At 47.9% G+C, this 24,932-nt stretch overlaps 1 protein-coding gene across 8 annotated transcripts in view; it reads left to right on the top strand.

The window, feature by feature from the left end:
* The first annotated feature begins 4,297 nt into the window (after positions 1-4,297).
* SH3GLB2 (SH3 domain containing GRB2 like, endophilin B2) overlaps positions 4,298-24,932 on the top strand; it is a 99,811-nt gene continuing 79,176 nt past the window's right edge. For 4 of the 8 annotated variants that reach the window (XM_060250544.1, XM_060250543.1, XM_060250542.1 and 1 more), the window contains exon 1: positions 4,298-4,513. In XM_060250544.1, the coding sequence (XP_060106527.1) occupies positions 4,451-4,513 (63 nt within the window). In that variant the 5' untranslated portion in view covers positions 4,298-4,450. The remainder of the gene's footprint in view (positions 4,514-24,932) is intronic. The other 4 variants (XM_060250540.1, XM_060250537.1, XM_060250541.1 and 1 more) reach the window with 2 other exon arrangements.

The following is a 24,932-nucleotide window of genomic DNA, read 5'->3' as shown; positions in this document are numbered from 1 at the left end:
GTCATGCGTATTGACTACTATTTTTCTTTTTATTCTTTTGAAAATTATTTTAAAATGTATATTGTGCTTTTCATTCTCCAATCACATTTAATATAAAGTTCAACCTCATGTTAGATCTGGGTTGCATTTGTTGTGCACTCGCTGTACTGAAAACCCTGTACAGCAACACAATCGTTACTCATTACTTTCAAGCAAGAAACTAACTCAGAGGTTTTACAATGTGGCATGCTGTTCATTACTCCTAGCTGTTTTTTAATTGCTGCACTCTTTTGCTGAGGAGTTAGCTGCGTCACCCATTTTGTTTCTATTGTCAATTCAAGACCAAACCAGTTGTGCATGTGCACATGAGCATAGGCATATATACACATGCCCCAATAGTGCAATCCTATCCTGTTTAAATGTATTGATTTCAATGGCCTTAGGTTGGAGTGACTCTGCACACCAAAACCTAGAAGGGCATTCAATGAGGCTATAACCATTATAGCTAACAGTAAATCAGCAATATCAAGCTGTGAGTGTATTTGTGTGTCTTTGTTAAGTGCTGTCAAGTTGCTTCCAATTTATGGCAACCCTAGGATTGAACAACCTCCTAAACATTCCACTGTCAACAGCCTTGCTCAGGTCTTGCAAACGGAGGGCCCTGTTCAGTGTAGCGCTTAAGTATGTGGACCCTTATCTGAGAGAAGCAGGTTTGATTCCCCACCCCTCCACTTGCAGCTGCTGGAGTGACCTTGGGTCAGCCATAGCTCTTCTTGCAGAGTTGTCCTTGAAAACTTCCGTGAGAGCTCTCTTAGCCCCACCTACCTCACGAGGTGTCTGTTTTGGGGGAAGGTAAAGAAAATTGTAAGTCGCTCTGATGGTGTGTTCACACTACACTAAATAATGCATTTTACATCCGGATTTTTGCTGTTCTTACACAGTAAAAATCCAGATGCAGAACACGTTATTTAGTGTGGTGCGAACTCAACATGAGACTCAGATTCAGAGTGAATCCAATATGTTCTTCTTCGACTGCGTCAATCCATCTCATGTTGGACTTTCCTGTTCTCCCGCTGCCTTCTTCCTACCATTATTGACCAAAGTTTAGTCATGCTGACTACAAAGAATGTGGATCCTTTCTATATACTTGGATGACCCCCCCCAAGGTATGCACAAAAACATGGCTGTAAATTAAACAACGTGCCCCCCTATCAGCCTGATAAGGACTGAGCATACTCCAGGAGGCCCAGAAAGTTGAGAGCAGCTGAGGGCCAGTTATTATTTTTGATTTATAATCTGCGCTCCCCACAGATGGGCTCAGCAAATTATAGGGGGGGGGGGGGCGGGATTGCCCTGCAGGAATCCCCTGGCTGTTTATAGAGTCTGCAGAGAGAGGTTTTCAGCTCAGGGACTGCAACTTCCACATTATTGTTCTTCCTTCCTTTCTTGCAGGCCATCGGCAGGTATTTATTTAATTTGCATCCTGCCTAGTTGCTTATGGAAATGTTGCAGTGATGACAATTTGTCTTTCATATGTAATCTCAAGCTGTCTCTTGTATCTGGGTTTTTGAGTTTGCTTGTTTGTTTTTGGTGTGTTCCACCTTTGCGTGTTGCACAACATGCTTAATAAATCATTGCAGGTTTTTTTTTTTAATTATCACAATACGATCCATTTCTATGGTGCTTTACAGAGTTTCACAGGTAAAAGGTAAACCAAGTCCTTTGCCCTCAAGGGGCTTACAATCTAAAACAGACCATCCAAATATGACCTGGATAGACCATTATGAGGGTGAGGGTTTTTAACTAATTTTGGGTGGGGAAATACCTGGAGGTTTGGAGGCAGAGCCTGGGAAGGGCTGAGGGTGGGGCTCAGCAGGGATGTGTTGTCGTACAGATAGATCCATGTGAGCAGCCATGTTGGTCTGAAGCAACAGAACAAAATTCAAGTCCAGTTTAATTGTGGGTATAAGCTCGCATGTGCATGCATGCTTCTTCAGATATTTGATAATTCAGGTATCTGGACCAGTGTGCATTAGACCCCAAATTAAACGCTGCTCAAACTTTGTTTTGATGCCACACAGCCCACCTTCCAAAGTATAAATCCATTTTGTCTAGGGTGAACTGATCTCTGTAGTCCAGAGATCAATTGTAATCACAGGAGATCTCCAGACCCCTCCTCCCCAGAGATTTATTTTTTTTTTTAGCAGGAACTCCTTTGCATATTAGACTATACTCCCCTGCTGTAGCCAGTTCTCCAGGAGCTTACAGAGCTCTTCTTACAGAGCCTACTGTAAGATCTTGGAGGATTGGCTACATCAGGGGGTGTAGCCTAATATGCAAAGGAGTTCCTGCTACAAAAAAAGCTCTGAAACCTACATGAAGTGTACGAATGTAAATATGCATGCAGAGCCTTATTTTCAAAATGGCCAAAGGAGTAGGGTGATCGATCAAGGCAAAGTACCAGAAAAGAAGAGACAGCTCCTTGCTAGTCATGTCCAGTCAGTGTATTGCCTATTCAGGGATGTCGAACTCATTTGTTATGAGGGCCAGATCTGGCATAAATGAAACCTTGTTGGGCTGGGCCATATCGGGTTGGGCGGGGCCATATCAGGCCAGGCCATGTGTGTACCTATTTAAGATTAGGTAGGAGAGATATAAACTGTATAAAGGACACAGAAAAGCACAATTAAACATTTTTTTAAAAATCTTAAGACATGCTTAAAACATTAGCACTTGTTGGTCTTAAAGGTGCTTTCTTTGTATTTCTCCCATGGGATCCAGGGAACTGGGCAAAGGAAGCTCTGGCTCTTTCCTTCCCCAGGGGACCAGGAGTGGGAGGAGCCTCAGCCAATAGAAGGGTGAGAGGCCTGGCTCAGTAGCTCTGCTGTGTGATTGAGAGAGCCTGGCAAAGCAAGCTCTGCTTCCTCCCCAAAAGAGGAGCCTCAGCCAATGGAGAAAAATAGAGGTTTTGCTCTGTAGCTCCTGTGCAATTGAGCAAGCCTTGCAAAGCAAGCTGTTATACAGAAGGAAGCAAGATATAGGGAGAAGGAAGCAGATGACAGCCAGTTGCTGTGCTACTTGATACTTTAGATCAGGGGTGTCAAACTCATTTGTTATGAGGGCTGGATCTGACATAAATGAGCTGTTGTCGGGCTGGGGCATATGTGTTCCTATTGAAGATTAGATAGCAGAGATATAAACTTTATAAAGGACATAAACACAATTAAAGATTTTTGGAAAAAAACCTTAAAACATGCTTATAACATTAGCACTCATTGGTCTTAAAGGTGCTTTCTTTGTATTTCACCCATGGGATCCAGGGAACTGGGTAAAGGAAGTTCTGGCTCTTTCCTGCCTTTCCCAGGGGACCAGGAAGGAGAGGGGCCTCAGCCAATAGAAGAGAGACTTGGTTCAGGAGCTCTGCTGTGCAATTGTGATAGCCTGGCAAAGCCAGCTCTTCCTCCTCCCCAAGGGAGGAGCCTAAGCCAATAGAGAAAACAGAGGTTTTGCTGTGTAGCTCCTCTGCGACTGAGCAAGCCTTGCAAAACAAGCTGTTACACAGAAGGAAGCAAGAGAGAGGGAGAAGGAAGCAGATGACAGTCGGTTGCTTGGGGGCCTGATAGGAGCCCTCCTGGGGCTCTGATTCAGCCCCCAGACCACATTTGACACCACTGGTTTATATGCTACTGAGAGGATTTATGCAGGTTAACTCCAACGTCCCACTTAACTCAATCAGTCTTGCATCCAAGCATTCACTGCCACAGGAGGTGGCGGCGGCTACAAGCATAGCCAGCTTCAAGAGGGGATTGGATAAGCATATGGAGCAGAGGTCCATCCCCGGCTTTTAGCCACAGCATATTGTTGGAACTCTGTCTGGGGCAAGTGACGCTCTGTATTCTGGGTGCTTGGAGGGGGGCAACAGTGGAAGGGCTTCCCACTGGTTGACCTCCTGATGGTCCCTGTATTTTTTCCGGCCACTGTGTGACCCAGAGTGAAGGGCCATTGACCTGATCCAACATGGCTTCTCTTATGTTCTTTTCCGGCCTTAAGCGTGCAAACGACGGCAGCTTCCCCAAAGCGCCTGCTTAAGGACTGACTCTTCTGCTGCCGTGAATTCCACGCGGCTCCTGCAGCAAACCTGCCCGGCAGGGCTCCCCACCGCCACGGATCCCCCACGTGCTTGGAGTCCCCCGGGCGCGCTCGCCTTCCAAAGCGAGGCGCCCCCTCCACGCGGCGCGGCGCTTTAAGAGGCCGCCGGGCGGCTGCCAGAGGGCGCTGCTGAGCGCGGGTCTAAAAGGGAGGCTGGCGGCAGCACCGCCTCCTGGCGTCCCTGCTCCTTGCGCGGCTCCTGGGCGAGCAGGTGGGCGGAGCGGCGAGAGGCGAGGCGAGGACTGATGCTCTGGGTCTTTGCTAGGCTCCGGCTGCCGCTCCTCTCGGCCTCTCGCCCGCAGTGCTTTGCTGCTGCATCGCCATGGATTTCAACATGAAGAAGCTGGCCTCCGACGCGGGCGTCTTCTTCACGCGAGCCGTGCAGGTGAGAGAGCCCAGGCAGGCAGGCAGGGCTGCGCTGCCTCCCCACCCCCCCTCTCCGGGCTGCATCGGAGAGGAGTTTCCTTGGGTCGGGCTCTCCCTCCCTCCCTCCCTCGCGCAGGCACCGGCTGCCGCTCTCCGCCGCGCTTGCCGTTGCAATAGTTGCAATGATTAGCAATTGACCTTCCCGTCCCGCGGGTCTTGCAGCAAGCCCGGGAGACTGTTTTGCAAGGGGGCCTTTTGCACAGGGTTCTGCATTTCCCTCCCCCGGTTCCGCCTGGTCTCTCGCGCCTCATCCCGTCCGGGAATGTTTGCATTTGCAAACCGGGGGTGGTTTTCTAAAAATGCTCGCTCTTCTCTTTCTCCCCCGGGATCAGAGATTTAGCCCTGGAGGAGGTTTTGCACGGGGCCTTTTGCACAGGAGTATGCATTTCTCCCCCCCCCCCCCCCAGGTTCCGTCTGGTCCCTCGCGCCTAATCCCGTACAGGAATGTTTGCATCTGCAAACCTGGGATACTTTTCTCAAATGCTCGCTCTTCTCTTTCTCCCGCGGAACCAGGCATTTAGCTCCGGAGGCGGTTTTGCAAGGGGCCTTTTGCACAGGAGTATGCATTTCTCTCTCTCCCCCCCCCCCCCCGGTTCCGTCTGGTCTCTCGCGCCTAATCCCGTCCGGGAATGTTTGCATTTGCAAACCGGGGATACTTTTCTCAAATGCTCGCTTTTCTCTTTCTCCCCCCACAATCAGGCTTGGGTTTAATTGTAGCCAAGGCCGCGTGTGCATCACCTAGACACAAACACTTCTTGTCTCTGTATGGCCCCCAGTCTCCCCCCCCCCCCCCCGCCCCTGATTTGCGGTGCTCGTTCTGCCTCGAGGCTCTCTCGCGCGGCTTGCGAAACGACGTGATTGCTGTGAGCTTCTTTGGCCTGTAGGCAGTGGCGGCCTCGCCAGGGTGTGAGTTTGACCGATGGCAAGTGGGTGCTGTGGGCACCCGCTGAGGCGGGCCCCTTAAACGTTAGACAATATGTTTAAAATGTCAATGACCTTTTAGCAGCTTGGAAATAGAAGTCCCAGTGTTATTACTGCCATGCAACTAAAATGTATGTTGCATTTAGGGTTGCCAGCCTCCAGGTGGGGCCTGGGGATCTCCCGCTTTTGCAGCTGATCAGTACTGATTTATACTGCCGGTAATATGTACAATATATGTACACTGGATAATTACTAAAAATATATATATTTCGCAAAAGTTTTAATTTTACCTTTTCCCCATTAAATAAAGGGCTTTCGATCCACTTTCAGTGCACTTTCCAACTGGACTTTACTCTGTAAACTGGCAAAATCCAGTTGGAAAGTGGATTGAAAGTGCATTATTTACTGTGTCTGATCACAGCCCTGTATCTTTTGAAAAATTTATTTCTTGCAACAATGAAATGATAGCCTTATAGTTGTGGGTGGGCCCCCTGTGTCTCCTGGCAACCAATCTTTTTAGACCCAGTCCGCCATTGCCTGTGGAGGGGGCGGGGGGGGGGAGGCCGGTTTTAAATTTTGCTGGTGGATTCAGGTCGCCTCTCCCTTTAAACTTAGTCTAGCAGCTGGCCTTTGAGGATGGAGTAGAGTAGCAACTACCTCTGGAAGAGATCGAATGGGTGGTCTCCTTGATTTCTGCAGAGAAGTTTGGCAGTGTGGAGGGGGAGATAGGAAGAACTGTTACTGGGCAATTTAAGGGGAAATATTTGTGAGTTTCCTGCGTTGTGCAAGGGGTTGGACTAGATGACCCTCTAAGCCATAGTCTTGTGAGCAAAAATTCTGCTAGGGGTCCCTTCCAACCCTAGGATTCTGTGTTTCTATGGTAACTTGCAAGGCACTTAATTTTGGAGGTGAATTTGTGGGAGAGTGTAAGGGGGACCCCTTGTACTATGAAGTGGTCATGGTACCGAAGCAGAAAAGTAGGGTTTTCAGGTGACCCTTGATTGCCAGAGAAGAGGAGGGGATGCACCTTCTTTTTAAACTCCAGGCAAATGCAATGTAGGTTGTAACTGAAGCAAAGTCTGCGTATGTGTGGTTGCCCTTATTCATATCCCTTTGTGAGTTGCCTGGGGCAGAGACTTGTGTCTCTGACTGAGCCCTGCAAAGTGCTCTGTGCCCTGGTGCTGTCAGAATAGTTTTCTGCAGCAGATGATTTACTGCTTGTACAATGGGGACACCTTGCAGAATTTGGCCGGTTTTCCTCCTTGAATCCCATCTGAGGGCATATATCAAGCTCGAATGCTGGACAGTGGCTTCTGGGCTGGGTGAGGCTTCATCTTCCTAGGCCTTTCACCCACAAATCTTAGACTTTAAAAAAAAAGAGGGGGGAGAAAAGAGCTCCACGGACTTGATCAAAGCCTTGGCCGGGCTTGGTGTTTGACACCCCTGCTTTAAATTATTCTGAACTGCTCATAAAAGTCAGCAGACTGGAGAGGCAGCATGGTATAGTGTACAGGGGTGGCCAAACTGTGGCTCTTTCACACACACACACACACACACACACACACATTGTGTGACTCTCAAAGCCCCCACTGCCCTGTCAGTTGGCTTGGAGAAGACATTTCTCTCTTTAAATCACTTCTCCAAGCCAAGTCGGCTTGGATAATGCATTTAAAGTTGCTTTCTTTCTACCTTTCCCTCTCCCCCATCTCTCTCCTTTCCTTGTGGTTCTTTAAGTATTGTGATATTTATTCTATGTGGCAGTTCGGTGTAGTGGTTAAGTGTTCTTATCTGGGAGAACCGGGTTTGATTCCCCACTCCTCCACTTGCACCTGCTAGCATGGCCTTGGGTCAGCCATAGCTCTGGCAGAGGTTGTCCTTGAAAGGGCAGCTGCTGTGAGAGCCCTCTCCAGCCCCACCCACCTCACAGGGTGTCTGTTGTGGGGGAGGAAGGTAAAGGAGATTGTGAGCCACTCTGAGACTCTTCGGAGTGGAGGGCGGGATATAAATCCAATATCTTCATCTACCTCACAGGGTGTCTGTTGTGGGGGAGGAAGGGAAAGGACGTTGTGAGCTGCTCTGAGACTCTTCGGAGTGGAGGGCGGGATATAAATCCAATATCTTCTTCTTCTTACATTAACTAACCTTGGTATAAGTGGTTAAAGCGTCAGACAAGGGCCTGGGAAACTTCAAATCCTCGCTTCTGCTGCAGAAACTCACTGGGTGACCTTCGACCAGTCACACACACTCAGCCGAATGTACTTCACAAAAGTTCTGAGGATAAAGTGGAGGAGAAGAGATGTAAGCCGGTTAGAGTCCTCACTGAGGAGAAAGGTGGAATATAGGAAAACTAAAATAAACAAATGAAACAGAAGTATCATAGTTTGCAGGCAGGCTAGTTGCAGAATCTACTTTTTTCTCTGCTAGCAGAATTAATATTGGATTGAACAGAGAAGGGGTCCCCAGCCTTTTGGAGCCTGTGGGCACACTGTGAATTCCGACTTGGACAGTGGTGGGTGCAGTAACAGAGCAGCAGTGGATCCAGCCAAAGAACGATTGCCAGAGCTTAATTTCAGTCACACAGTGTAGGCCCTTGTGCTGTACTGGCAGCTGCTGGCCAAGGAACGTTTTTTAAAAACCCGCACAGCCAATCAGATCTCCAGTAGTCAGTCAGAAGCCTTGCTGGGCGAAAGCCCTACCTGGCCCCGCCCACTTCCTAAAAACACCTGGTGGGCACCAGAACAGGTGTTGATGGGCATCATGGGCACCACGCTGGGGACTCTTGGATTGGAGAGTGTTTTGCAAAGGAGCACTTCGGTGAGTTATACCAGGGAGGTCGCTAAAACCACAGTATGCCATGCAGAGGCACTGCTGTTTAGATTGGCTGATAAAACCTGGTGGATTAATGGGCCGGTAAGTATCGTGTAAGAGCCCCGTGGCACAGAGTGTTAAAGCTGCAGTACTGCAGTCCTAAGCTCTGCTCACGACCTGGAAGCTGGGTTCTGGTAGACAGCTCAAGGTTGACTCAGCCTTCCATCCTTCTGAGGTTGGTAAAATGAGTCCCCAGCTTGCTGGGGGGAAAGTGTAGATGACTAGGGAAAGCAGTGGCAAACCACCCTGTAAAAAGTCTGCCGTGAAAACGTGAAAGCAACGTCATCCCAGAGTCGGAAACGACTGGTGCTTGCACAGGGGACTACCTTTATCTTTAAGTATTGTGGATGCTGTTCTAAGAGAGAGGCTCAAGGTAAGTGGATGCCTATTCCCAGTAGCAAAAACATCCACAACTTACAGTCTGCAATCATACACTGTAGTAGACTGTGGCTACACCATATGATCCTGCCTGTAATAGATGTGGTAGCACCACTGTGATTTTAATCGATTGTTTTATTGTTACGGTTTTAATTCTAGATTTCAGGTTTTCACGGCTGGCAACATCATTAGGGTTTGTAGAATCTTTCGGGCTCAAGTGTCGTGTTCTACTGGAGAAAGTTTTTTCTCCAGAGCGCTTGCTCCGGCTGCAACGCCACTGAGGATGTTCTCTGCAGCTGAGAACGAAACGTCTGGAAGAAAAACTTTCTCCAGTGGAACACAGCACTTGAGCCCGAAAGATTCTACAAACCCTAATGGTTTTAATACTGTTTACTAATGTTGCCTCTGTTTATTTTATATTGTTAGCTGCATTGGGTCTTTGCAGAATGGGCAGGATATAAATCTAACATTATTATTATTATTATTATCATCAGGGGTCGTTTTGTAGAAAAATAGGTGGTGGAGCTTATCCAGGGATTGTTATACAGCTGCACATACTATTCAGTGGACAAGGTGGGAAGGAGGAGGTGGAACTCTCAGAAAGGTTCAGGAGCTGTGCTCCTGTGAGCTCCTGCTGAATCCAGGGTATTATTATTATTATATCAAATCCATCTTAGTTGTGACCAATGCTCTCTCTAAGCTGTGGAGTCTTGTGAGCAAAAATTCTACTTTGTGAGCTGCTGGCATTAAAGGGGCGAGCTGCTGCATAAGTTAGTTTGCTCTGAGGCCATTTTTCCTGAGCTAAGGCAAAAATGTGTGAGCCGAAAGCTAAAAACCGGTGACCTAGCTCACATTAATTCAGCTTGGAGTGAACGCTGATTGTGACAGCAGAAGTGTGTTGGTTGGCACCAGGCTGGGATTTCAGGTCGCTTTTGAATTGTGCTGTCTGAATCCACAAACCACGGCTTGTTTAGGGTTACTTATAGCTGCCTGGTCCCATATGGAAGTGTAGGGAAAACAGAAAGGGGAAAGAAGCGGGGAAACGGGGTTTACACCCGAATTGGGATTTGTTACTTTTGCCTGGTAGTTTGTTGCACAAACCTCAGTTTGTTTTGGTATTCAACCATGGCTCTATTCTGCTGTGGAGGAAAGTAATCCTCATTAGCAAGCAACAAGTTTTGCAACCTTATGCTCTGCTCTGTGAATGAGAGACAGCGAAGGGGTTGCGTTGTACCGAATTCCTGCCTTTGGGAGTCTGAAATAATTAAGAGGTGGAGGTGGAAAACATGTGACAAGAGCAGATTAACTTTCCACTGTTTGACTTGGCAAGCAGATGGAGTGAAGGTTGAAAGGAGTGAACGAACGTCCTGTGTTGGAATGTCAGCTCACGGCGTGCCTGAAAGCACACTCTGCCATATTGGCTTGTTTGCGGCAGGTGAAAACTGCCGCCTGATAACTTCAGATGTGTTTACACAACAGACTTAAACTGGTTTAACAATACTTCAGGTTCCTCAAGGACTTATGTCTTAAAAAGAGGGGCTTCAGGCAGGGCGTTGAACTCAATTGATATGGGGGCCAGATCTGACATTGTTGGGGCGGGCCATTTGTGTACCTGTTTAAGATTAGGTAGCAGAGACATAAACTTTATAAAGAGCACAAACACAATCAAACACTTTTTTAAAAAAGCTTAACATGTTTAAAACATTAGCACTTGTTGGTCTTAAAGGTGCTTTCTTTGTGTTTCTTCCATGGGATCCAGGGAACTGGGTAAAGGAAGCTCTGGCTTTTTCCTTCCTACTCTAGGGGACAAGAAAGGGGAGGAGCCTCAGCCAATAAAAAGGAGAGAGGATTGACTCAGTAGCTCTGTTGTGCAATTCTACATTTTAGCACTGCATCACTCTTTTGGATGTGGCATATATGTCAGTGTAGCAGCCCCGTGGCACAGAGCGGTAAGCTGCAGTACTGCAATTCAAGCTGTGCTCACGACCTGAGTTCGATCCTAGCAGAAGCTGGGTTCAGGTAGCCGGCTCAAGGTTGACTCGGCCTTCCATCCTTCTGAGGTCAGTAAAATGAGTACCCAGCTTGCTAAGGGGAAGTGTAGATGACTGGGGAAGGCAATGGTGGATCACCCCGTAAAAAGTCTGCCATGAAAACGTCATAAAATGAGCACCTAGCTTGTTGGGAGTAAAGCGTAGATGACTGGGGAAGACAATGGCAAGCCACCCTGTAAGAAGTCATGAAAACGTAATAAAATGAGTACCCTGTTTGCTGAGATGAGAGCCCCATGGTGCACAGTGATAAAGCTGCAGTACTGCAGTCGGAGCCCTCTGCTCACGACCTGAGTTCAATCCCAGCGGAAGCTGGTTCAGGTAGCCGGCTCCAGGTTGACTCGGCCTTCCATCTTTCTGAGGTCGGTAAAATGAGTCCCCAGCTTGCTGGGGGGTGGGGGGGAGTGTAGATGACTGGGGAAGGCAATGGCAAACCACCCCGTGAAAAATCTGCCTTGAAAATGTTGTGAAAGCAACGTCACCCCAGAGTCGAAAACAACTGGTGCTTGCACAGGGGACTACCTTGACCTTTTTTTTTTTTTTTTAACCTTGCTGGGGGGGAAGTGTGGATGACGGGGAAGGCAAGGCAAACCACCCCATAAAAACGTCTTGATGCAGCATCACTCCAGAGTGGGAAAGGACTGGTGCTTTACCTTTTTATCTTTGGACAACATTGACACCGGCAGCATTTTTCATGCCTCAGTGCCCCCCCCCCCCCCCGGTGTTTCTGCCACCCCAAACACCAGAAGTCTGGGGGGAGGGGGGCTTTCTGAAAAACTGTTAGATCGCTAGAGTATCAGTCGCTGCTGGGGGTGTGTAACGTTCCCAGTTGCTACTAGTTTCTCCCCAGGGCCTTTTGCTTGGACTGGCTTGATGAACTATTAAGCTGCAGCTGAGAAAGAAGGTCAAGTGGAGCTGCCAGTTGCCAGTAATTTGGGAAGAACCCTTCGAGAGCCTCGTGATTGGCTGAAGGGGTTAATGGGCTGAAGTTTTCCTCGCAAGAATGGCCAGGTAGAAGTCCAGTTAGCTTCCTGGGGCCCCCCCGCCTCCTCTCACTGCCAGAGACTCCAGACTGACCAGTGGAACCTTGCATCTTTGCACAGATGGATAGCTGGGCTTGTTGTCCTTGCATTTCGGCATACTGAGTCCTGTATACCCATTCCTTTTTTTTCTTTTTAACTGTTTGCCTGTGTCTTTGTAAATAAATGTTGTATTTATTGTAATAGCGGAGAGAGCTCACTGGCCCAAACCCAGATAAACCTTAGCTGTATGACCATACCCTTGGCCTGCTATCCTCCCAGCACTATCTAGGAGACTGTCTAGCTCAGCGGTGGCCAGACTGTGGCTCAGGAGTCACATGTGGAACCTTCACACATATTGTGTGGCTCTCAAAGCTCCCACTGCCATGTCAACCAGTTTGGAGAAGGTATTTATCTCTTTAAATCATTTTGCCAAGCCAGTCAGTGGCTTGGAGAATGCATTTAAAGTTGTTTTCTTTTCACCTCTCTCCTCTCCTCCCCCATCTATTTTCCTTTCTTCCTCACCTCGCCGAGGACCTGCTTACCTTAGGGACCATCTCTCCCCACACGTTCCCCAGAGGGTACTTAGATCTGGGACGAAAAATCTATTAGAAATCCCTGGGTCAAGGGAGGCTAGACTCAAGTCCACCAGAGAGCGGGGCCTTCTTGATTGCTGCCCCCTATTGGTGGCAGTCAGCTGCTGGAAGAAGCTATTTTTTGGTCCATAAGACGCTCCGGACCATAGGACGCACCTTCCTCCTGGGGGGGCGATCCGCTGCCTCCGCCTCCAATCCCGGCGCTTCCCCCACGCCTGCCTGCCTGGCTCCAGCTCTGCTTCCAGCAAGCGCCGGGATCGCTCCACGCTGCCCCCACCTTAAACCCAGCGCTTCGCGAGCGCCGGCTGCGGAGGGGGCGGCGTGCTTCCTCCGTGCCTGTCTGCCTGGCTCCAGCTCTGATGCTTACAGCAAGCGCCAGGATCGCACCCTCCGATCCCGGCGCTTGCTTTAAGCATCAGAGCTGGAGCCAGGCAGACAGGCACGGAGGAAGCACGCCGCCCCCTCCGCAGCCGGCGCTCGCGAAGTGCTGGGTTTGCGGCGGGGGCAGCGTGGAGCGATCCCAGCGCTTGCTGGAAGCAGAGCTGGAGCCAGGCAGGCGCGGGGGAAGCGTTGGGATCGGAGGTGGAGGCAGCGGATCGCCCCCCACCCCCCCAGAGGAAGGTACGTCCTATTGTCCCTTCGCTCCATAAGACGCACACACTTCCCCCCCACTTTTTTTTGCGGGGGGGAGTGCGTCTTATGGTCCGAAAAATACGGTACAGCCTTGCAGGACATTCGCTCAGTTCCACAAGGCCTGTAAGACCACTCTATTCCGTCTGGCCTTTAATCTGACATCGAAGGACTGATACGGGGTGGCTGAGATACATCGAATACAGACTGGATGCCGTCTGAAGCGAGAAGACATCAGATACGATTAGCGCCAGACTGTTTTTAATTGTTCTTAACCATTTTAATGTAACTTGTTTTATTGTTTAACGGTTAAATTGTTCTGGTTTTGCTGGTTGTGAGCTGCCCTGAGCCTGCTTCGGCGAGAAGGGCAGGATATAAATCGAATAAACCATAAACCAATCTGACGTTCGTGTCTTGTGTGTCTCAGACGTCTGCTGTTTATTCTGTGTGGCTCTTACGTTAAGCGGGTTTGGCCACCCCTAATCTAGGTTCAGACAAAAGGAAGGTGCAGAGTAAACCAGTCTTAACCTTTTGAGAGCAGTTGGTCTGGTGTGCGAGTTTATATATTCGCCTGCAAGTGACTAATATCAACTCCACAGGGCTTTCGAGGCCAGAGATGTTCAGAGGTGATTTGCCTCTCAGTCCAGGGCTTCCTTTGGCGGTCTCCCGTCCAAATACTAACTAGGGCTCGGCTTCAAAGATTTCCCAAGATCCAGCCAGCCCGGGCCATCCAGATCAGCCTCTTAAAACAGCCTTGAGTCCAGTTGAGCCCCGTCTCAGAGGCTCAGCCGGGGCAGCCCTGGTCAGTATCTGGATGGGAGACCAGCAAAGAAATCCGGGTTCGCAGTGCCGAACCAGGCAGTGGCGGTTATTGGGTTCAGTTTGCGGTGCTGGTTACCACGTGCAAATGCCCTCCGTGGCCTCGAAGCCTCACGCCTTCAGGACTGCCTCCCCTGCTGTGCTCCGCCACAACATCTTTATGCATCTGAGCAGGGCCTTCTCGGGGTGGGTGCTACCCTGCAGACGGGTAAGTTCAAGGACTCCCCGTACGCGTGCATCCTCCATTGTGGCTCCCACTTTGTGGAATGACCTGTCCACCGCCAGGAAGTTTTCCTTACTTCTGGCATTCTGAAAACTACGGAAAACAGGATTGTATAGGAGAGAACTTTTATGAAAGTAATAGAGCTATAGGATAATGAAATGGTTCACAAAGATTTTTCTATAGAGGCAAGTAGCCTGTGCCACTGAGTATGGTATGTGTTGTCTGTTTGTTATATATGTTGTGCTGCTCTTACTGCCTTGCTTTCTGCTTCTGCATCACTTGTATACATCTGCTGCTTTTTCGGTATTGTTTCTAATGTGTTGTCATCTTTGTCCCGTTGCGTTGCCTATTAGGTCTCTCTTGCTATTGGTTTGCATTGATTCACACCAGCGGTCTCCACTGTGGTGCCCGTGGGCGCCGTGCCACTAGCTGACACCTGTTCTGGTGTCTGTCAAGTGTTTTTAAAAAGCGGGTGAGGCCGAGTGATCCTCCTTCCCAGCAGGGCTTCAAGTTGGCCAGACTGGGTGTGCAGATGAAAATAACGTTTCGGCAGAAGCTGCCACCAGTGTTCTGTTCTCTCTCACACTCCTCTTTCCCAGTGTGTTTTAAAAATTATTTTTCATGTCTCTTGCACTTAGGCTTTGTGTGTGTCTGTGTCCAGGCCCAAGGTGTCGGGTTCTGCCGCCTGAGGCAGAAGCCCAGTGCAGCCCCCCGGGGAAAAGTTTTTGTATGCATGCAAAGTGATGACATCACCCAGAGGTGACATCACCGTGCCAGGCACTTAGTGCTTCCCTGTCATGAGTTCCGAGGAGGGGGAGCTGACAGGGTTAACAGACCAGGAAGAACAGCCTTCCAGCACCTCAGCCAAGAACCAACAGCTGGCCCATCAATCGCTCTCCCCACATTCCAGGCACCAGTGCCGGCTGTTGACAATCAGTCTCCTCCAAGCTCTCCCCCTCCCATCTCAAGAATGTGGAGCCGTCTTTGGAAAACACTTGCAGAATGCAGGTGCGAGGCGCGCTAATGCTTCTGATCTCTTAGCCCTGAGTTCTAGGAGAATTATGGCCACTCGGAGCAGGCTGATTGAGGCTCCCATATAACTCACACACGGGACTTGGCAACCTCATGGAAGCAACAAGTCCATTTCCTGACTTGCATCCACGCTCCTTCCTGATTCCGGTTCCTGACCGGTTTGAATTCCTTGGCACCCTGACCCTTTGGCTCTGGACACTGACTTCTGCTTCTGGTTTGCGATTTTGCTGTGGTGACTTAGACTCCTGCTTGACTTCCTGAACTCTGACTTTGGACCGGCTTTAGACTCCCGCCTGCCTGCGCCCTGAGAACATGACGTTCCCCTCCCCAGCGCTCTCCAAGTATTGAGGGCACCGAGGATGGGAAGCGCCTTTCTTTCTGGGCGCTGAGGGGCCGGGGGAGCTCCTCCGACCCCTCGGCGCCCAGTCAGAGGCTCGGAGGGGGCGCCCGCCCCTGCTGGGAGCTGGTGCCCTAGGCAATCGGCTAGGTCGCCGACTCCCATGCGCCAGGCCTGTGTCTGTCTTCATGTTGGGGGATTCTCTTAAAATGTGCTTCCAATGAAAGGGCAATTAAGAACATATCCTCTGAATTAGCTGTAATACTGCTGCTGCATCCCTCACTGATCCATAAGAAAGATGTATGATCTCTGTCTTGTGTGGTCGTCCAGAACAGACAGGCATTAGATAAGATCCTAGGATAGCACGGAGAAGTCTGTACCATTATAAAATAAAAGTGTTATTTTTGCATTGATAAAGCTGGAAATATTACAGAAAATATCAAGGCTTGAAAGGCTGTGAGGGTGTTTAAGAAGGTGACTGAAGGCAAGAAATTTGACATCTGGGTTGGCTACCTAATTATCCACACGGTTGCAAAATATAATAAAAGGAGTTGGTTGTTGCTGGATGTAGTAGCATTAGTTTAGGTTTCTGCTGTATTATGAGATTCCACTTTTATAGAGAAAATGTGTTTTATAATCTTTTTGTGCTAGTTTATGCTCAAAAAGGGGGAATGTTAGAGCAGTTTAGTTTATTATTAAAATGCAGAGTAAAGATCCAATATCCAAACGTTTCCTCCCCCAGAATTAAATCGAAACAAATTGTGACCATTAAGAACTAAGCTTGTTACTCCTGTCTTGCGTTAGTTAAACATCTTCATTATGTTTGCTGGTTTGCTGCTCAACCTCTGCCTGTATTTATGGACAGACAACTTCAGTTTCACTGCATCTGAAGCAGCGTGCCTGCGCACAAAAGCTTATACCTTGATTACAGCCAGGCCTCAGATTCAGCAGCAGCTCACAGGAGCACAACTTCTGAACTTTCTGAGGGTTCCCCCTCTTCCTCCCCACCTACCTTGTCCATAGAATAGGAGGTGCAGCTGCATAACAATCCCTGGATTAGAGTGGGCAACCAGCCAGCCACCAGGAGCTTTGCCACACACCCAGCAGCCCTCATTAACCCCTGGGGAAGTCTGCACCACCCTTTCTCCACTTCTTATGTAATTTTGGGCAGTGGGTGGCTTGCTGGCCTTTTGACTGGAGGGGGGGGGTGGCCCAGGAGAGCCCCTGGCGAGCGAGGCATGCTTGGGCTGGCTGGATCTCTATCCAGCCCAAGCAGGCCTCACTTGCCTGGGGCTCTCCTTTCTTGCATCGGGTTGCTTTGGGCTGGTGGGGACGGCATATGCTAATGAGTTCTGCCACTATTTTTCTACAAAATGACCCAATTAGAACACTGTTGGTCTTTAAGGTTCCGCTGGACTCAGACTTCATTTTTATTTTTTCTCTCACCCTTGCATGAGATCTGTTAATTAACACCCCCCCCTCCGAACTTTAGGCAATTATTTCATAGTCGCAGTCCCTTATCTCCTTTTCAAGTTGTACATGGATAGTTTTTCCTTAGGGGTTAGTGTTGGAGGTTCAAATCCTCCCTGGGTCATGGAACTCACTGGTAGCCTTGATGTTGCCTGCTGTCTCTCTCTGTTTAGTCTATTACCATAGTGTTGCTGATAATGCAACAGATGGGGATAAAACCGTGAGTATTGCCTTGTCCTCCTTGGATAGGGCACAGGATGAAAACGGTTGCTCACGCGTCGAAACGCCCTCCTCTATCCCCTTTGCAGCAAACAGACTATACGGCAGTAAGCTAAAAATTGCTGTGGTCTGCTTTGCAGAAGAACCGTTTTTCCAGAAGACCTGCAAAGATTTATTCAAGGTGCACACAAAAGCTTATATCCTGAATAAAAAAACTTTTGATGGTCTTCAGGGTGCCCCTGGACTCAAACTTCTGCTTCAGAGCAACACAGCTATCCCCCGAAACAGTATTTTTTCCAGAGTTTGGTCTGTATGCATGGATGAAGATCTCTTCCACACAATTTGACTCTCTTTGCCCAGCAAATGTGGCACGCTCAGAGTTTCCTTGAGGGTTATAGTTCTGTTTGCATTGAGATTACTTGGAGGGTTCTGAAAGCATTTTTTTGTTTGTTTCTGGAAGGTGGAATACAGCAGGAACACGTATTTGGGTACAGTTCCATTGCTGCTTGCAAACAGACATCAAAGAGGGACTTGGAGCGGAGCGCTTTGCCGTCATTTTGCTAGGTACTTGTCACTGTAGCATCTAGTACCTTTTCTAGTTAAAGCCAGAATAACTAGGGCAGCTTTTTGCCAGCAGCTTCTTACAGAAATGCCTGTTAAACCAATAAACAAGAATATTAAAAGATTGCTAAGCAGATTTTTTTAAAAAAATTATTGTTATGTTGTTAATTTCTGCTCCACCCTACCCTGCGAGCGGGCTCAGGGTGGAGTATAACAAATTTAATCATATGACAGTGACAATAGACAATTAACAACACATTTATCAATTAAAACTATGAAAGCAATGAAACAGAATTTTTTCAGTTCAGGTGGAAAAATGTGCAAGCCCTGGCTTCCCCCGGATATAGCCCATTCTAGCCCAATCTTGTTGGCCCTTAGAAGTGAAGGATGGTCAGCCCTGATTAGTATTTGGGCAGGACACTAGTAAGGAAGCCCAGGGTTGCTACAGGCAGTGACAAACCAGTTTGGTGTAGTGATTAAGTGCTCGGACTCTTACCTGGGCTAACCAGGTTTGATTCCCTACTCCTCCACCTGCAGCTGCTGAAATGGCTTTGGGTCAGCCGTAGCTTTCGTAGGAGTTGTCCTTGAAGGAATGGCTGCTGGGAGAACTCTCTCAGCCCCACCTACCTCATAGGGTGTCTGGTGGGGGGGGGAGGTAAAGGAGATTGTGACCACTTTGAGACTCTGAGATGCAGCGTATAGGGTGGGATATAAATCCAGTATCATCATCTTCTCTCAACGTCTCCTGCATTGAAAACTTTCCAGGGTTACCATAAGTTGCTTGCAACTAGACAGTGAAAGGGGGGGTATCCCATACAAAATACAACAGTCAGAACTGATATACTGTTGACTTCCAAATAACTAGTGACAGTGTCTCTTGAAAAAAGAAGTAGTCTTTGAACCTAGTAGGTTTAAACTTTTACAGTACCAGGACTTCAGAGACAAGAGTAAGAACACTGACCATTTTTCAAGGAATGGATCTGACGGTTACAGTTTAGTCCTAAGCAGGGTTGTAGCTTTATAAGAATGCAGACGCAGCGGACTGGCGTAACTGAGGGTTGCATGTATTATAGAACTTCCTCTCCGTGCCTCCTCACACACAGTATTTTGCTCCATGATTTGCTCCTTTTCCTAGCATAATCGCTTTAAAAAATGTCACAAAAAACAAAATGCGAGTCCAGTGGCACGTTTAAGACCAACCAACTTTAATTCTGGGCATAAGCTTTCATGTGTATGTGTTTTGCTTTATGTGCATTGCAAAAATGCTGTATTGATACAGATGTTTACTAAAAATTATTCTTAGGAATAGCTGCCTGATTAGCAAGTCAGATTAATCAAAATGGCAGCCCTGCTATATAATGATCAAGGAGCTTCTTCAACGTAGGATATCCTTATAACTTTTATAATAGATTCACAAGGTTGACCTCCTCCTCTTACATTACCAGTAGATGCAGTAGCCTAGCTGACTCAGGACAAAATTTGATGTTATGGTGTCCACAGGTCCAACCCATGGACACCGCTGCCATTTCAGTCGGTGAAGTTGGGCCATTGAAAATGCCACGAGGAATAAGAACATAAGAGAAGCCATGTCGAATCAGGCCAGTGGCCCATCCAGTCCAACTCTTGTCACACAATGACCAGAAAATCCAAGTGCCATCAAGAGGTCCACCAGTGGGGCCAGGACACTAGAAGCCCTCCCACTGTTGCTCAATCCAGCACTAAGAATACATAGCGTCACTGCCCCGGACAGAGTTCCATCTATCCCTTGTGGCTAATAGCCACTGATGGACCTCTGCTCCATATGTATATCAAATCCCCTCTTGAAGCCATCTATGCATGTGGCTGCCTCCACCTCCTGTGGCAGTGAATTCCGTATGTTAATCACCCTTTGGGGTCTGCAGTGTGGTGGGACCAGGCAGTCATCGATTTCCCCCCCACACACACGCCTTTTCAAATGCTGAAGCAGTCTATTTTGGCACTCGAAAAGTTACAAGGGTGAGAAAGACAAGATTGATATCCAGAAAGACACCCCTGTACTGATTCCGAAGCCATGCACCCCTGGGATGTGATATTGCAATGTAACCCTAGAATATTAATATGACACAGCAATGCCCATTTGAATTGGAATGGTCTTTCTTGCGCATAAGGGAGAAAAATCCTGGTCCTTCTAGGCCCCAGGCAGGCTGGAATGATGTCAAGTCTGGTTCACAGGCTGGACAGATGTGGTGGCCGTGCTGAAAGGCTAAGGAGCATCCATCTTTCTGCTCCTGGAAATGAAGAATTCCAGGCCCAGAGAGGGACACGTAGCGGGCAGAGCTGTAAAAGTTCTTTCACTTTTGGCAACCTTTTAAGTCCTGTTATCAAAACATAAAAAAATAAGGGTTACCAGGACTCCTGCAACACAAATAAATGGCTTGTATATATATGGTCTGTTGTTCTTCAGGGCAAGACAGCAGAAACACAATGGCTAAAGCTTAAGTGGCCATCTTGTTGTGAATGTGTGGCATACCTGTAAACTGGTCTCACATTTCTGCCAGGGAATCGGACTTTTAACAAAATTTCTATTTTTCTTTTATTACTGCTAAGGCTATCAAAGTCAACCAATCTCCTGAACACTTGATGACTGCCTATCCATGTTTGGCATTAAGGGAGAAATGTAATTTGGGGAGCTTCAAAGGAATCAGTTTGGAAAAACAGGGCCATAAAAAGTCATTTGGCCAGTGTAATTAAAATTCCTCTATTGGTGGTATGGATCTATGACACAGTGATCTCTGATTGGATATTCCACATATGACACTCTGATTTTCCATTGGTGTGACACTCTGCTTCCTCACTGGGTAATTGAATCGCTTGGTGTGACGTAATTTACCCTAGAAAACAGGCAATCCCATCTGTCAGGATTGGGAATTCCTCCATCCCTTCCTGCCCTCACCCCCTCCCTTCTCAAGAGAAATCTCCCTCCAGAGGCCTTGGGTTTCCTCTGACTGAGCCTACTCTGCAAGCTCTAGGTATTGTATCACCTCTCCCCCCATCCATACTTGTTCAGCTAACCACTGTATTCCTCTTGTATGCGTGAAATTGTTTGATTGGGATTTAACCATTTGAAAACCTATACCTATAATAAAATCCATTATTAACAAAAAGATTTTCAGAGGTCTATCTCCGTAAACATTGACAGAGATCCTTGCTCACCTCAGCCCTCGTAGACTCACCATTTTGAGATAAGAAATACGAATATTCCTCAATAAAAGGTTAGTTTAGTTGAGGTGTAACAAGATGGTCTGGCACTGTCATGCTGCAGACCTCCATTGAGCTCCCAGGGAATTTTTAAGTGGCCCCAATGGCAGCGATGTCCGCAGGTTGGACCAGTAGAGACCCAAGCCCTGTAAGCTTGGCCCTCAGGTAAGTGCTGTGGCCTGAAAGATCTGCTTTTTCCCCTCTGTTTTTATTTTGTAACATCTGGCCCGATGAAAAGTTGCGAATATCTTGAAAGGTTGCACACTGTGTCATTGGGCTGGTCTTCTAAAAAGGCATTACATGGATTGTCGTCTTGGGCTTTTTTTAAATTTTAGCTTAAACCCACCCAGTGGAGCCACTGAGACTGAAAGCTGATCAGATATCTCTCAGGTTGCTGCAGTGCCCAAGCCCTATAATGCTATAATTGCTGCTGTTTACCTGATCTCTGCTAAACGTGCTCCTGTTATACCTCCTGCGGGTCATAATTATGCCTTTGACTTGTTAGTGAGAGTTGTTATTTGGACTTGAGCCTGCAATTAATTCCATGTATGTGTGTTCTCTCTGTCTCTAGCGCATATCTATAAAAGTGTGCACGAACTCTAAGGCATCATGCTGTGTACATCCTGCCACTTTTCATCCTTTGCCGTTTGTGTTATGCTTTCAATAATGTATTAGTAGGGCAGTTATTCTTTTCTCAGACAGAGTCTTAATGGCACGGTAAATAATAACACATTTATAGTGCTGATAAAACTTAAGATGCTGGGGTTGCTAATCCCCAGGTAGGAGCAGGGGATCCCCCGGTTTGGAGGCCCTCCCCCCCACTTCAGGATCATCAGAAAGTGGAGGGGGGGAGGGAAATGTCTGCTGGGCACTCCATTATTCCCTATGGAGACTGATTCCTATAGGGTGCAATGGAGAATTGATCTGCGGGTATCTGGGGCTCGGGTCAGGGGTGCTGTTTTTTGAGGTAGAGGCACCATATTTGCAACATAGCATCCAATGCCTCTCCTCAAAACACCCTTCAAGTTTCAAAAGGATTGGACCAGGGGGTCCAATTCTATGAGCCCCCAAAGAAGGTGCCCCTATCCTTCATTATTTCCAGTGGAGAGAAGGCATTTAAAAGGTGTGCTGTCCCTTTAAATGTGATGGTCAGAACTCCCTTTGGAGTTCAGCGATACCTGTCACAACCTTGCTTCTGGCTCCGCCCCCAAAGTCCTGGACTCGGCAACCCTACCGCAGACTGACATAACTGGCCTTAATACTCATCCTCTGCCTTTTTGGCACACTGTTATAACATGTCTTGGCGTTAGTTTGTGTTACTTGACTGCTGTTTGTAGTCTAGGGCCCTGTTCACACAGCATGTTGAGTCCAGGTTAAACTGTCCCAGTTCTGTTCCAAATATCTTTGTTCCGGATACCGTCGATCAGACTGCCGTACTGCAATTCGAATCGCTCCATGGTGAAAACCGTCTTCTGCTGTCCACACGACTGCACCATGCAGTTCTTTTTCCTCCACTATTATGCACATGTGTGCATGCGCATAGGTCAAACATTATGTGGTTATGGGCACATCGCTAAGTAGTAAAAAAAAAAAAATGGTGATCGTAAACCGGATGTCTGAGGCTCCTTTTGTCTGAGGACAGCCTTCAGACATCTGGAAGTTGGTTAATACTGCAGCAGAACTATCCAGACAGAGAAAACTACGAAGTGAAACCAGAGAACTTAAATAACACCGCAAAGAAGCAGGTAACAAAGTAATCTGGTTCAGAGAAGGATTGTGGGGGGCTACCACAAGTTAATACCGGGAGGCAGATGTTGCTGTCTGATCAGCCACTTTAAATCCGGAAGGAAACAGCAGCGACATCTGATTATACTGTGCGTCTGAACAGGTCCTAGGTGTCTTTAGGGGTTTTGGTTTGGTTTGGTTTTTTTGGCAATGGGGTGGGTTTGATCTTGTCTGTATAACTCTGTATAGGATTCTGTGTGTACCTCTATTTTGAAATAGACTTGTTTTACACTTTTTTTTAAAATAACATGTCATAGAACAAGCACTTTCTAAAAATTGAAATCAGCGTGTGGACTTTTTGTAGTGGGTGGCAGATTCTTCTGTGGTGGGAGTGAAGTGCTAGACCAGGGGTGGCCGAACTTGCTTCATGTAAGAGCCACACAGAATAAACGTCAGATGTTTGAGAGCCACATGACACGAATGCCAAGTTTTTGAGAGCTGTAAGGCATGCAAAAGAAGGAAGGAAAAGCAGAAAAAAAGCAAATAGATGGGGGGGAGGGAGAGGTGGAAAGAAAGCAATTTTAACTTTAAATGCATTCTTCAAGTTGCCAACTAGCTTAGCTTGGAGAAGTGATTTAAAGAGAGAAATACCTTCTCTCCAAGATGGCCGACGGGATGGTGCCTGAACAAGCCAAACGCTTCTTTAATATGGAGGATCATCAGTATTTATTGATTAAGACCCTAGCAGCCCTAAATCTGCATGACGATCCAGACATTGAGGAGGACGCAGAAGTAAAGCAGAAGGCCACACACAAGGAAGGGGACAAGGAATTCTTCCCCAGACATAGCACTACAGGAAAAGCTTTTCCATTCCCAGCTTATTTCGAGAGACGAATGAGAGCTGAATGGAGGAAGCCGTTTGCTAACAAGCAATATCCAGGCTTTATCAAAAACCCATATCACTTGTACTCCCTTTGCAAAAGATTTCTTGCAGGTGCCAGCTGCAGATGCTCCGGTAGGAGCCTTGCAAAGCTATGGGCTAGTTTCTGACGACGGCCACGGAACACTGAAGGACCCGTTAGATAGGAAGGTGGAATTCGCCTTAAAGAGGGCCCATGAAGCATCTGCAATGTCACTCAAGGCCTAAGCGGTGAGCTCCATGATAGCAAGGGCGTCAATCACATGGATCGGAAAATTGTTGAAGATGCTTCACGATGACAACCCACGGGCAATGGACAGAGCGAACAGGCTACTCAAAGCGGTCTCCTTTCTTACTGATTCGACGTTAGACTCCCTAGTTTTCACCTCCAGGGCAGTTGCTTCCACTGCCAGAGCTAGACGTGCACTGTGGCTAAGAGCATGGTCAGCGGATAACAAGATCCAAGAATACCATCATTGGTTACCCCTTCCAGGGCGGTTGCCTCTTTGGCGAACACCTGGATAAAATCTGGAACCTGGATAAGAACACCTGGAAGCAAGGGATAAAAAGAAAGCAATGTCACACTTCATCAGACGTCAGGACGGCTGCCCATCGTTTCAGTCTTCCTTTCGTTCCCAACACACCCTGCCTAAATTCAGACAGGATACTAAGAGGAGCGCTTGGAATTCGTCCAAACAGCCCTTTCGCAGACCCAACTTCAACAGCAGATTCAACAAATCAGGCGGACAGAAACGACTGCGATCAGAAGAAGAAGAAGAAGATGAAGATATTGGATTTATATCCCGCCCTCCACTCCGAAGAGTCTCAGAGCGGCTCACAATCTCCTTTCCCTTCCTCCCCCACAACAAACACCCTGTGAGGTAGATGAAGATATAGGATTTATATCCCACCCTCCACTCCGAAGAGTCTCAGAGCGGCTCACAATCTCCTTTCCCTTCCTCCCCCACAACAGGCACCCTGTGAGGTGGGTGGGGCTGGAGAGGGCTCTCACAGCAGCTGTCCTTTCAAGGACAACCTCTGCCAGAGCTATGGCTGACCCAGGGCCATGCTAGCAGGTGCAAGTGGAGGAGTGGGGAATCAAACCTGGTTCTCCCAGATAAGAGTCCGCACACTTAACCACTACACCAAACTTGCTCTCCAAGCAAAGAACAAGCAGTGCCTACCAAAGCATGCCCGTCGGTGCCCACCTTATTCACTTCACGAATACTTGGCAGAACTCCAAAGTAGATGCTTGGTTGAAAGAAGTGACTTTGGATGGGTACAAGATCGAGTTCCTCAACTTCTCACCACACCGATTTATCCGTTCCCCAGATCACTGGAGCCTTCAAAAGAGACTCCGAACCTTGGAGGCCATT

The sequence above is a fragment of the Heteronotia binoei genome, chromosome 12 (assembly GCF_032191835.1).
Source record: "Heteronotia binoei isolate CCM8104 ecotype False Entrance Well chromosome 12, APGP_CSIRO_Hbin_v1, whole genome shotgun sequence".
NCBI lineage: Eukaryota > Metazoa > Chordata > Lepidosauria > Squamata > Gekkonidae > Heteronotia > Heteronotia binoei.
Note: the sequence above shows the minus strand (reverse complement) of the source record. Positions and strands in the feature narration are given on the sequence as shown.